The sequence below is a fragment of the Mustelus asterias genome, chromosome 4 (genome assembly GCF_964213995.1).
Source record: "Mustelus asterias chromosome 4, sMusAst1.hap1.1, whole genome shotgun sequence".
In the NCBI taxonomy this organism is placed as follows: Eukaryota; Metazoa; Chordata; class Chondrichthyes; order Carcharhiniformes; family Triakidae; genus Mustelus; species Mustelus asterias.
Window position 1 is genome coordinate 25,594,626 of NC_135804.1, and position 12,914 is coordinate 25,607,539.

The following is a 12,914-nucleotide window of genomic DNA, read 5'->3' on the forward strand; positions in this document are numbered from 1 at the left end:
TCCCTAGTTGCCCTTGTGCAGAGGGCAGTTGAAAGTCAACCACATTGCTGTGGCGCTGGAGTCACATGTAGGCCAGATCAGGTAAGGAGGGCAGATTTCCTTCCCTAAAGGACATTAGTGAACCAGATGGGGTTTTCCAGCAATCGACAATGGTTTCATCAGTGGATTCTTAATTCCAGACATTTTTTATTGAATTTAAATTCCACCATCTGTCGTGGTGGGATTCGAACCCGTGTCCCCAGGACATTGGCAAGTTTCTGGCTTAATAGTCCAGTGATAATACCACTAGGCCATTGCCTCACCAGTGCCATCAACATTATTTTAAAATCTGCACTGCATGATCATTCCAGAATCACTGACAGTCAATTTATAAAGTATCTCATTTACAACATCACCTGGTCTAAAATGTACCTGAACAGGATTTGTATCCTTGAAATCAAACATGACACTGAAAACAAAAAGGAGTGATAGATTGCTAAAATAAAAATGCCTGCTGGAAATACAGGTCTCAATATTCGTAAAGAGAAAAGATAGTTTAGTGCTGAATGGAAAAACTTGCCTGATGATGTTTATCATTTTTTAGATTTGAATGGCATCAAGGGGAATGGGCAAAACATGGGATTATGATATTGAGATAGAGGATCAGCCATGATCATATTAAATGGCAGCAGAGCAGGTTTGAAGGGCTGAATGGCCTACTCATGCTCCTATTTTCTATGTGTGTATTTGAAATGTTAACTCATCTCTTTCCAGATGCTGATGGGCCTATTATTTATTTCTGACATTTTACAGTCATGTTGGGACGGCATGGTGGCACAGTGGTTAGCACTGCTGCCTCACAGTGCCAGGGACCTGGGTTCAATTCCCGGCTTGGGTCACTGTCTGTGTGGAGTTTGCACTTTCTTCCCATGCCTGCGTGGGTTGCCTCTGTGTGCCCCGGTTTCCTCCCACAGTCCAAAGATGTGCGGGTGAGGTGGACTGGCTGTGCTAAATTGCCCCTTAGTACCAGGGGGACTAGTTAGGGTAAATTCATGGGGTTATGGAGATAGGCCTGGCAGGGGTTGTGGTCAGTGCAAACTCGATGGGCCGAATGGCCTCCTTCTGCACTGTAGGATTCTATGATTCTATTTTGGAATTTGTGCTATTTGTCTTGTTTTTACAGGATATCCGGGAGACTTGGGGCGGCACGGTAGCACAGTGGTTAGCACTGCTGCTTCACAGCTCCAGAGACCTGGGTTCGATTCCCGGCTTGGGTCACTGTCTGTGTGGAGTTTACACATTCTCCTCGTGTCTGCGTGGGTTTCCTCCGGGTGCTCCAGTTTCCTCCCACAGTCCAAAGATGTGCGGGTTAGGTTGATTGGCTATGCTAAAAATTGCCCTTAGTGTCCTGAGATGCGTAGGTTAGAGGGATTAGTGGGTAAATATGTAGGGCGATGGGGATAGGGCCTGGGTGGGATTGTGGTCGGTGCAGACTCGATGGGCCGAATGGCCTCTTTCTGTACTGTAGGGTTTCTATGATTTCTATGACTTATCCATCCCACAACAATGATCATGGTGGCAACTTTACAAAGCACTCCAGAGGCGGGTGCAAATCCAAACTTAAATATTCACTGCATCATGTCCCTATTTTTTGCATTTGACCTAGGGGAACATTAACAACATTTTTGTGAACCATATCACACTTGACCTGGTTCAAATATCCTTGTTCATGACTAAAAATGGTTTTTATACCACTGTTCAGGATGGGACAGTTTCAAATTGTTCCTCAATGGTTCTGTTCTATTTGATGTGTTCCAGGAACCTGTTCTTTATGAAGACAACTGAAAGCTTCACAGATCAACACATCTGGTTTTCAGTGTTTGCTCGTCCCCCAAAGAGCTCCTTCACCAGGGTGCAGCGAGTGTCCTGCTGCTTTTCTCTCCTGCTCTGTACAATGCTGACCAACATCATGTTCTGGGGCACAGCCGATAATGTGACTGAGGAGGAGGACCAATTGGGTAAATGTTAATATGTTGCGGTAAATTATTTAGTGGGCAAAAAATAAAATAAAAACCGTGAATGCTGGAAATTGGAAATTAAACTGGAAAATGCCAGAAACACACAGGTTGGAAATTTCCCATCCCACCCACCGTGGGAATCGTAACGGGCGGGACAGAAAATTCAACGGATCATTTAAAGGTCCGTTGACCTTGGGCAGGAATTTCTGGTCTTGGGGCATGCACAGCTGAAAATCCCGCCCATGATTTTTATTTATTTATTAGTGTCACAAGTAGGCTTACATTAACACTGCAATGAAGTTACTGTGAAAATCCCCCTAATCGCCACACTCCGGCGCCTGTTCGGGTTACACTGAGGGAGAATTTAGCATGGCCAATGCACCCTAACCAGCACGTCTTTCGGACTGTGGGAGGAAACTGGAGCACCCGGAGGAAACCCACACAGACATGGGGAGAACGTGCAAACTCCGCACAGTCACCCAAGGCCGGGAATCAAACCCAAGTCCCTCTCTCTATGAGGCAGCAGTGCTAACCGCTGTGTCACCGTGCCGCCCTAATAATAGGCTCTGACAAGGGATCTGACCTGAAATGTTGACTTATCTTATGAACCCAAGCATATATCTACAACATTTATGGGGTTTGATTTGCCAGTTTTCTCCTGAAGGTGATGTCACTATGTGGGTTATAGTTTGTCAGTTTCAGCATCCCATCAGTATCTCTCCTATGTATTTATTATTCATGTGTGGACATAGACAATGAAGGCTGGCCTACTATTTGGCTGTGGATTGCATCACATACAGGCTTGGCCTGTATCCATTGGAGTTTAGAAAAATAAGAGATGATCTTATTGAAACATATAAGATCTGCAGAGGATTTGACAGGGTGGATGCTAAAAGAATGTTTCCCTTTGTGGGAGAAACTAGAACTAGGAGACACAGTTTAGAAATAAAGGGTCTCTCATTTAAGATGAAAATGAGGAGAATTTATTTTTCCTCTGAGGGGATTGTGAGTCTTTGGAACTCTTTTCCCCAGAGAACGGTGAGGGCAGAGTCATTAAATATCTCTAAGGCAGAGTTAAATAGATTCTTGGCTAACAAAAGAGTCAAAGGTTGTCAGGGGTGGCCAAGAATGTGGAATTGAGGCCACAATCAGATCATCCATGATCTTATTGAAAGACAGCGCAGCTTGAGGTCCACTCTTGCTCCTAATCTGTATGTGTGTATGTATTCATACAGCAATGGAATATGAATCTGTTTATTCCTGTTATCCAGGCATATGTATTTTCCAGCAGGAATCATTTGATTCAATCAGGTGAGGGAATCCTGCTTTTTGTCCTCACTGTCTAGACAAAAAGACTCTTTGTTTAAATGTAGCACATCAACCAAAGCACTGACTGAGATCTGCAATCAGACCCAGGCCTGGAATCTTTTGGTCTGTTTTTCTTAGTGCTGCCCTGGAGCATTTTTCATGCTTTTGATGTATTTAATATTTGTTTACTGTACTTTATTTTCCAAATTCAGCACTAAAATGCATACTGGAATTATATAAATGATTAATGCATACCTGGAGTTGATTGCAAAGTGGTGATGTCATCAAAGAGTTCAAAAGATTCCATAACCATGAAAGCAAAGCTCTCGTAATCTAACCCAAAAGCTGAGCTTGTCCGCCATCTGACTCCCAGGGGCGATCTTACTGGCTCATCATACCAGTGATCAGCGTGGTGAGCCGGTAATATTAGGCGAGAATATGCTCTGTCCATTCCCCCTCTGGCGAGAATCACACTTTGCCTCATTTTATTTTCTGAGTGCCCATATAATTAAATCTGGAAGCTTGCCCAAAAAAAGGGTGCATTTCTCTCCCATTTTCATGCTCATTTGGCACTTAGAATGTTTTGGTAAGATCGTCCCAATAGTTGTTGATATCATTTATAACATGACCTTATTGTGTTTTGAACAATTTAGTCAGGAGTTTGTTTTGTGTCTCCTGAACTGGTATCTTATAGATTTTACACAACAGTAGTTTGTTTTCAAGGCTAGATCTTTGGAGAACTTTTATTTCCAATAATATTGAAGACTGATCCATACTCCTTATGACCAAGGGATCCGGCTAATAGCATCAGAGTTCTGAGTGCCATCTTGCTGCAAATTATAGGCAAGCGGCCATTTTAGACTAGTGACCATCATGTTGAGATTTGATTATCCAAAAGTAATTTAGCACACTGCCTTCAGATGGCAGTACACTGTGAGATTGGGTCTCCCTTCTAAAATCGCGCCCTAGCGCTTTGCAGCCAGGCTCACCGGCATGTTTAGGCCCTAACCCCACCACCCACCCCTCCAGTACCAGTGTGAAACTCACCACTCCCCCACAAGATGACTGAGTGTGGGACGATTGCACTCTGGAGTGCACCAGACAGGCGGGTGTGGATTGCTCCGGTATTCTTGCCATTATGACATGACACTTTTTGGGGGAAAATTCTGCCCCCCCTGCGTTTCTTTCACATAAACATTGGGAAGATTGAGGCCAGTATTTACTGCACCTACTAAAATTCTATACCATTACCACTGATTCTACCCTCATCTCTTGCCACTGGGCGGGATTTTCCACACCACCCGCATGTTTCACGGCTGGTCCCGCCATTGTCAATGGGGTTTCCCGTTGAATGGACTCCTCACTGCAGTGAAAGCCGGGATGGGGGTGTGCCGTCGGCGGGAGCAGAAGATCCCACTGGCGTGAATGGCTGAAAGGTTCTGTCCATTGTTTCAGGATGAACCAGACTGTTTGCAAACTCAACACATTATTTGATCATGGGCTCAGCATCCAAGCCCAGATACAGTCGATCATTGTAAATGGTGACATTGACAACTTTGAATCTGATTGCTACTAAATATCTCCATGTTTAATCACTGCAAACTTACTGAAAACACAAAAGAGTTTATCATTGATAAAGTACCAAATTTATTCTTTCAGAAACAAGAAAGGAAAATCGGCAGTCGCTGTGTCTCTATTGATCAGGTTCTACCAAATCTTTTGTTATTGCAGATAGCCGCACTATCAGTTGGCAGGAGTTAATCATCGGGATTGAAAGTGCCTTGATCATTTTTCCTGTGAATCTCGTAATTGTGCAGGTTTTTCGAAACACCAATCCCAAGCCTCCTGTCATGGCGACCATGCTGAATAAATCGGGAACTTCCTCTGGCTCCACAACATGTCCACGGACGCCCGGGAGTTTAATGATGGTGAGAATGGTTTTGTCGCTGCCCTGGGTGAATAATTTCGCACATACAACAGAATGGAAAATTAGTAACCGTACTTCGAAAAACGTCAAATGCCTAACTCAAAGCGAGGTCCTGCTCAGAACTAAACAGAGTCAGGTGGGAAAGTAAAATGACGGGCAGGGTGTGGATCTAGAAGTCCTGCCCCTCCCCTCGCCCCGCTCCCCATTTCAAACGTTGATTAATTTCAGTGGTGTGGCAGGAAAACCACTCACTGCAATCGAGGTAAAGGCTGCAGGCATCAGGGTGACTACATTTTGAAAGCCTTCCTAATTCAGACCTGCAGAGTCGAGCTTGGACGGTGACAGGTACAGTGTATTTATTAGGTGAGTAATAATTTATTAGGTGAGTAATAATTTATTAGGTGAGTAGTGATTTCATGATAAACTGTAAAGATTACAGTTTATCATGAAATGCTGTGGTCTGAGTTATATCTCTGCTTAGTAATTTGAGTGATGACAATGATCTTTACAAAGGGTAAGTGAGCACTAGATGATGCGATTGCTGGGTTGTTACTTCTGACGACTGACAAACTGTCAAGTGAACATTTAGCATTGTAGAATGAAAAGTTTTCAGATGCATTAGGATAGGTTATCCACTGGATGGAGTGCTATTCTGCATTGTATAATGTTGAAAGGCTAGCCAAAGTGAAATCCAGAGCTGACTGTTTAGACTCTTTTCATGGCTTTCATCCACTCTTTGCTGAACAGCTCAACCATCTGTTTGGCTGCTTGAAAGTTTTGACAGATGTATGCGCTTTCCTTCTTTGCTGAGCAGTTCAGTCATTTGTTTGGATGCTACCAAAGGCACTGATGGATACTGAATTGCTGAGCTTGCCTTATAGCCACTGCTGAGAAATGTGTGACCGATAGCTTGGCTGCTTTAGAAAGCACTCAGAGATTATATTGTGCAGAGTTTGTTTATACTTGCTCTTGGGAAATGTGAGTTCAATGGTGTTGAGAGATTTACAAACTTCTGAAGACGGTAATGGTTTTTCAAGTGTCTATTCAAGTGGTTTGTTTATTTTAACACATTTATGAACACTTGAATGATTTCCAAATGTTATTATAGGGCATGTGAGTTTATAAAATGGAATGTGGTTGAGCGGGTTGTGGGATGAGAGGGCCGGGGATAGGAGGGGGCACAGAATGTGAGTCAGGATGAGGAATAGTGGGTGGGGGGGGGGGGGGGGGGGGGGTGGTTAGAGTGGGGCGAAGGTGTAGCAGGAGGTAAAGGGTTGGGGGTGGGGGGGGCTAGCAGGTGAGGGTTCGAGAGGCTTTACACTGATTTGAAGAACCGGGCCAATGATACAGTGAGCAGAGGTATTTCTTGCAACGTGACTGCTTTGGCATCCGCTCATCTCTACCTCCCCGTCAAGCCCTCCAAGAAAGGAAATAAAGTCTTCCCACCCAACTCCCAATTCCCACCTCAAAGAACAAAGAACAATACAGCACAGGAACAGGCCCTTCGGCCCTCCAAGCCCGCGCCGCTCCCTGGTCCAAACTAGACCATTCTTTTGTATCCCTCCATTCCCACTCCGTTCATATGGCTGAGGATCTCGTCCAAGAGGTTTTAGTTGTTGCAAAGGATGTTTTTCCTTGCCAGGTTTTATTAAAAACAAATTTAAGTCTAATCCTCTGATATTGTACAGATGTTCTTCAGCATAGCTGCTGCTTACACTGACAGCAGCGGCTTAAAGGAAAGGAAAGTCATCTTTTGGCATTTTTCTAACTTCAATGTTTTTTGTTTTGCTTTGCTTGTTTATTTATTAGTGTCACAAGTAGGCTTACATTAACACTGCAATGAAGTTACTGTGAAAATCCCCTAGTCGCCACACTCCGGCGCCTGTTCGGGTACACTGAGGGAGAATTTAGCATGGCCAATGCACCTAACCAGCATGTCTTTTGGACTGTGGGAGGAAACTGGAGCATCCGGAGGAAACGCACGCAGACACGGGGATAGGGTGCAAACTCCACACAGACAGTGACCCAAGCTGGGAATCGAATCCGAGTCCCTGGAGCTGTGAGGCAGCAGTGCTAACCACTGTGAGGCAGCAGTGCTAACCACTGTGCCACCGTGCCTTTACTTTTGCCAAGCAGGAGTCTCTTAAGTGAAATTTGAGAAATTTATGCTAATTGATGAAGATATCAAATTTTTGTTTAGCTAAAGCAAAACACATAAAACATCTGATCAAATAACTGGATATATGGATGTGCTCCAATCAGCAAAGGTGAACTGAATTCTCAGACCAAAACACAAAGAATTGGTCGTTGAAGAAAGATAAAGCACACGGCGTTGCCGCTATAGGGAATTTGTCTTTTGATTCAGGCTACACCTAACCGAGGAATGCTAAATGTTGATATAAGGGCTGGGATTATGAGGCCCTGTCCATGCGCGGGAGAGTTGAGGACAACCCTGCCTCAGACTTTTTTGGGGGCCTTGACCAGATTTTATGTCCACCAGGCAATTAACAGCCTGTCTCCGTCCCTTTAAGGGATGAGACTCTGCCCCCAAGAGCAGTCAGCCAATTGGAAAGCCAGCAGCTCTTCAGGCACACTAGTGCCACCAAGGATGGTGGGCACAGCTGGGACTGCACCCAGGCCACAGCCATATCGTGGACATTATTCTGGGATGAAGGACAAAGTGGGGTGGGTTTCTTGAGGCCAGTTAGGAAGGTCCCAGAGAGGTGGTGATGGGGTCACCGGTGCAGGAGGGGGTGTGTTATCAAAAGGATGTCCCTTGCTGTCTTTGGAGTGGTGGAGGGAATTAGGGTCCTCTGTGGGCCCAATCAGGAATTCCCCCCTTCCCAACATTGAGGCCGAAAGGATGCCACCAGAGTATACCTATCGGCCTCCCAACATGACGGACGGCACACCTGCTGCTAGTGTCAACAAGGGCAGGAAGTGGCCCTAAAGGATCATGAATTGGCCTCTTCAGGGCCTCAATTGAACGGTGGGCAAGTAGGATGTCCACCACCTTCCCCACTGCTGGTAAAATGCCAGACGTGCTGGGAGAGGTCAGGGGGTACACCACGCCCTGCCTTTCAGTCCCGGCCTCCCACCGGCCAGCCTACTCCCTGAGATCCTGTAAAATCCCAGGCAGGATTTTATATAAGCCCACGTCAGCAGGAAGTTAGAAGCTGTACTGTAAGGTTCAAGAGTTGCAGCCCTGATTGTTGAACTTTTTATTTATAGGACATCAAAAGGATTGCCAGTTCTTTGCCTGAAAAAGTGAAAGATATTATACCAACGCTCGAAGATGATATTAGAAATGCGGATAACTTGAATAAGTTGCTGGCATTAATAGCAAACATTATTCAGCACTGCAAAATACTTGAACAAGGTGAGACTCAGGCTATTGCACTTCCAGAGAACGGTCAGTACTTATGATTTTCTTAATGTTAAAATTAAAACTAGGCCATCGAGGGCTGAAAGGGGGGGACTTGGTGGCAGAGTAGTAATGTCACCAGACTATCCAATCTAGAGGTTCATTCAAATCCTGTGGAGGCATTTGTTCAAATCCCACCATGACAGCCAGTGGAATTTAAATTCAATTAAGGAGAAAATATGAAATATAAAGCTGGTTTCAGTAATGGTGACCATAAAAATGACAAGTTGTGCAAAAACCCACGTGGTTCACGAATTTCCTTTGATGTGGAGATGCAGGCGTTGGACTGGGGTGGGCACAGTAAAAGGTCTCACCACACCAGGTTAAAGTCCAACAGGTTTATTTGGAATCACGAGCTTTCGGAGCGCTACCCCTTCACCTGAATGGAACTCAGTGACAATGTGATCATACAGATTGCAATCTTTTTAAACACGACCACCTTTGCATCAAAATGATTCACTATTGTGGCCTGCACATGTTGCCTAAACTTAGCTCTCACACCAAATATTACCAATGCAAACTTACCATTGGGACTTAAATGAATCCATGGTCAAATATGAGATTTATTGTGGGAGGGAAGGTTGGATCAGTTTAGTTTCTGCCAATACCTGCTTGAATTTTTATACACCTTATAATGTCCTTCCCAGACAGTGGTTTATTTACGTTGCCTGGCTCCTGGTGTTCTTCCCAAATACATGTATTCCACCGTGAGAACTTTTCATAACTTAAAATTCATGAAACCCGACAGAAATATTTTGCGGGATTCTACAGCCTCACTCATCCCGAAACAGGAAAATCCCGCCCGAGGTCAATGGACCTTCCCAAGCTCCACCCCTCGCCCGCTCCGATTCCTGTGGCAGACGGGACGGTAAAATTCAGGCCATTGAGGGAAACTGAGGAACATGTAGCCTTCCAAATGATGGAAAATGTCGTTTTATTTCAGAAAATGACCCCTCTGCTGACTGTCATCCTGATGAACAAAACGAAAATAGCGATTCCATTGCCAGCAATCCTGAACAAAATGAAGACAATAATTCCACATACAGCAGCCCTGATAAAGAAAGGGATCAAACGGTGAAACACTTCTTCCACTATGTGAATCTTTTGCTTAAGTACGTGGAAACTGAACTGCAAGAGATGGGGCAAAAGGAATTTCAGAACCCTTATACTCAAATCCATGCCTCAGATCAAGTACAGAAGATAATACAGTCACTCAAAGCTGCGACTAGCTCTGAAGATGATGACTGCAGTGTTAAGAGGTACAGAACACCATTTCAGCTATCCGAGACACTAGACTTTTGTTATACGGTTAAAACAAGAATTAAATCTGTTAATGAATATCTCCAGTTCTGAATAATTGGTCTGCAAATAATTGGGGATAATAGGAGTCCCCTATCTATCTTTAAGATTTATAAACTTGAGCGTATGTATGCAGGTTAGCACATATGCTCATTTCTACATCCCTTGAGTCAAAAGTCTTCCATAATTGTAATTTATATTCACTATTTGTTCAGTAATTAACTTTACAAGTATTTTCTACTTTATTGAACAGGGAAGTTATACATCGGAAGGAGAAAAAAAACGTTCATTCGAAAAGTCTTCCTTCGTGGTTTATTTACGTTGCCTGGCTCCTGGTGTTCATCACAAGTGGTGTCTCGGCATTTTTTACCATGCTCTACAGTTTTGATTATGGCAAAAAGAAGTCCATTCAATGGCTTATATCCATGATTATCAGCTTCATCGAAAGTGTTTTTGTCATTCAACCAATAAGGGTAATAACAGAATTAACCGATAATGAGAACTATCGTATTACCGTAGTGAATGTTGAAAGCAATTATAAGTAAAGGGTTGAATCAAATCATAGAATCTCTACAGTGTAGAAGAGGCCATTCAGCCCATCGAGTCTGCACTGACTCTCTGACAGAGTATCTTACCCATGCCCATTCCCCCATAAACCCACACATTTCCCATGGCAAATCCCCTAACCTATACTAAGGGACAATTTAACATGACCAATCCACCCAATCCAAATATGTATTTTCACAAATGCAGGAAGCACAATGATTGGCAGGGGTCTAGATATACACAGACTCACAGGTGGAGCCTCAAAGAGCATTCGCTCCCATTTTAAGTTCATCAATCATAGAATCCCTGCAGTGCAGAAGGAGGCTATTTGGCCCATCGAGTCTGCACCAACCACAATCCCACCTATGCCCTATTCCCGTAACCCCACATATTTACCCTGTTAATCACCCCCAAACTAGGGGTAATTTAGCATGGCCAATCAACCTAACCCGCACATCTTTGGAGTGTGAGAGGAAGCCGGAGCACCCAGAGGAAACCCACGCAGACACGGGGAGAATGTGCAAACTCCACACAGACAGTGACCCCGAGGCCGGAATTGAACCTGCGTCCCTGGCGCTGTGAGGCAGCCGTGCTAACCACTGTGCCACTATGCCACTCAAGTTAGACAGTTTTATTTGGTTGCAGGGAATCTAGCATGGCAGAGCTAGAAGGTAGTTATGGAAACATGGCAGAAATTTCCCTTTCGCTGAAGACAACCGATTATTCTGGATTAAATGCAGGAGAGGGCTTTTCCATTGCTCTCACACAGCTGTATCATGTAGCCTTGGGAGCAGTATGGTGCCTGGAGTGGGAGCACACTGACACCAAGAATTTACCCCTCAGTTGATATTGGATTGTTACCTTTTGCCAAGTTGAACATCTGTACAGCAATGGCAATTTCTTGGTTGAAACAAGGTGGGATCAACCTGCTTCTCTAGGTCCATGTCCATTTTTCTGTTGATCCAGGATTTCAGGAACATTTATGGGGTTGTATGGAACTGAGCCAGTAGCTGCGGGACCATCTGAAGCATTTGAACTGAGATGGGAATAGGGTTGCCTCATTTTCCTGCAGCTTTGCTGGTTGGATGGCATTCCACAGCAAAGTGTGGCCTACCTCTGCATTCCTGCCGACCAAGCATAGGTGCATCGGGGCAGGCCGAAGAAGCCAGAGTTAATTACTTTTTTCATAAGCTCCATCCCAGCTGTTCAAGTACAATCAGCGTTCAATTGCTGCTGATCTCCATCTGTCGTGAAAAAGTTCCAATCTCAGAGGGATCTATAGACCTAAAACTGTGCTTCAGAACCATTCCGCCTCCATTGGAGCTAGGTCCTGTTAGGAAGCATGGTGGCACAGAGGTTAGCACTGCTGCCTCACAGCGCTAGGGACCTGGGTTCAATTCTGACCTCAGGTCACTGTCTGTTTGGAGTCTGCACATTCTCCACGTGTCTGCGTGGGCTTCCTTTGGGCGCTCCTGTTTCCTCCCACAGTCCAAATATGTGCAGGTTAGGTTAATTGGCCATGCTAAATGACCCCTTAGTGTCAATGGGACTAGCAGGGTAAATACATGGGGTTATGGGTCTGGGTGGGATTGTTTAAAGTTTACTTTATTAGTGTCACAAGTAGGTGTACATTAACACTGCAATGAAGTTACTATGGAAATCTCCTAATCGCCACACTCCGGCGCCTGTTCGGGTACACTGCGGGAGAATTTAGCATGGCCAATGCACCTAACCTGCACATCTTTGGACTGTGGGAGGAAACCGGAACACTTGGAGGAAACCCACGCAGACACGGGGAGAAGGTGCAGACTCCACACAGGCAGTGACCTAACCTGGGAATCAAACCGGGGTCCCTGATGCTGTGCAGGCTTGATGGGCCAAATGGCCTCCTTCTGCACTGTAGGGATTCTGTGATTCTATGATTCACTAGATCTGGCCCTGGATCATGTTAATAGCTGAAGACAGGAAATTCCTGTGTTCCTGTCACAATGCCAAGACAAAGGGTGACAGAGGAGACTCTTTAATGTTGTGTTGTGCAGCCTCTGTGGTTTAAAATCAAAGTTTCTAATCCAACAGTCTGTTTCAATCTTTAAAGAACATTGTAACTTACTAATGTCATTTGCCTTTTTGTTAATGATTACTATTACTAATATTAATTGCCTTTCCTTTAAGGTTTTACTTGTTGCTGCCTTTGTTGCACTTATTGTCAAAAAACTTGAGAGAAACGAATATGAGGAAAGCTGTAATGAGGATTTACTGACTACCATGCGTAAGTTTGTATAAGACAAGAAATAATATGGTTGGAATAAAGTGTTCACAGTGCAAATATTCTTTAGTACTGAATAATAATATGTCACAGAATAGAAATGCTTCCATATTTAGCACAACATCCAATGGTTCCATATGCAGGCCT

At 44.4% G+C, this 12,914-nt stretch overlaps 1 protein-coding gene across 1 annotated transcript in view; it reads left to right on the forward strand.

The window, feature by feature from the left end:
* Positions 1–12,914, forward strand: part of LOC144493078 (polycystin-1-like protein 2) — a 91,223-nt gene that overhangs the window by 49,800 nt on the left and 28,509 nt on the right. The window contains exons 19-24 of the mRNA XM_078211951.1: positions 1,798–2,003; positions 5,037–5,233; positions 8,464–8,644; positions 9,600–9,915; positions 10,209–10,470; positions 12,674–12,770. Coding sequence (XP_078068077.1) covers positions 1,798–2,003; positions 5,037–5,233; positions 8,464–8,644; positions 9,600–9,915; positions 10,209–10,470; positions 12,674–12,770 — 1,259 coding nt within the window. The remainder of the gene's footprint in view (positions 1–1,797; positions 2,004–5,036; positions 5,234–8,463; positions 8,645–9,599; positions 9,916–10,208; positions 10,471–12,673; positions 12,771–12,914) is intronic.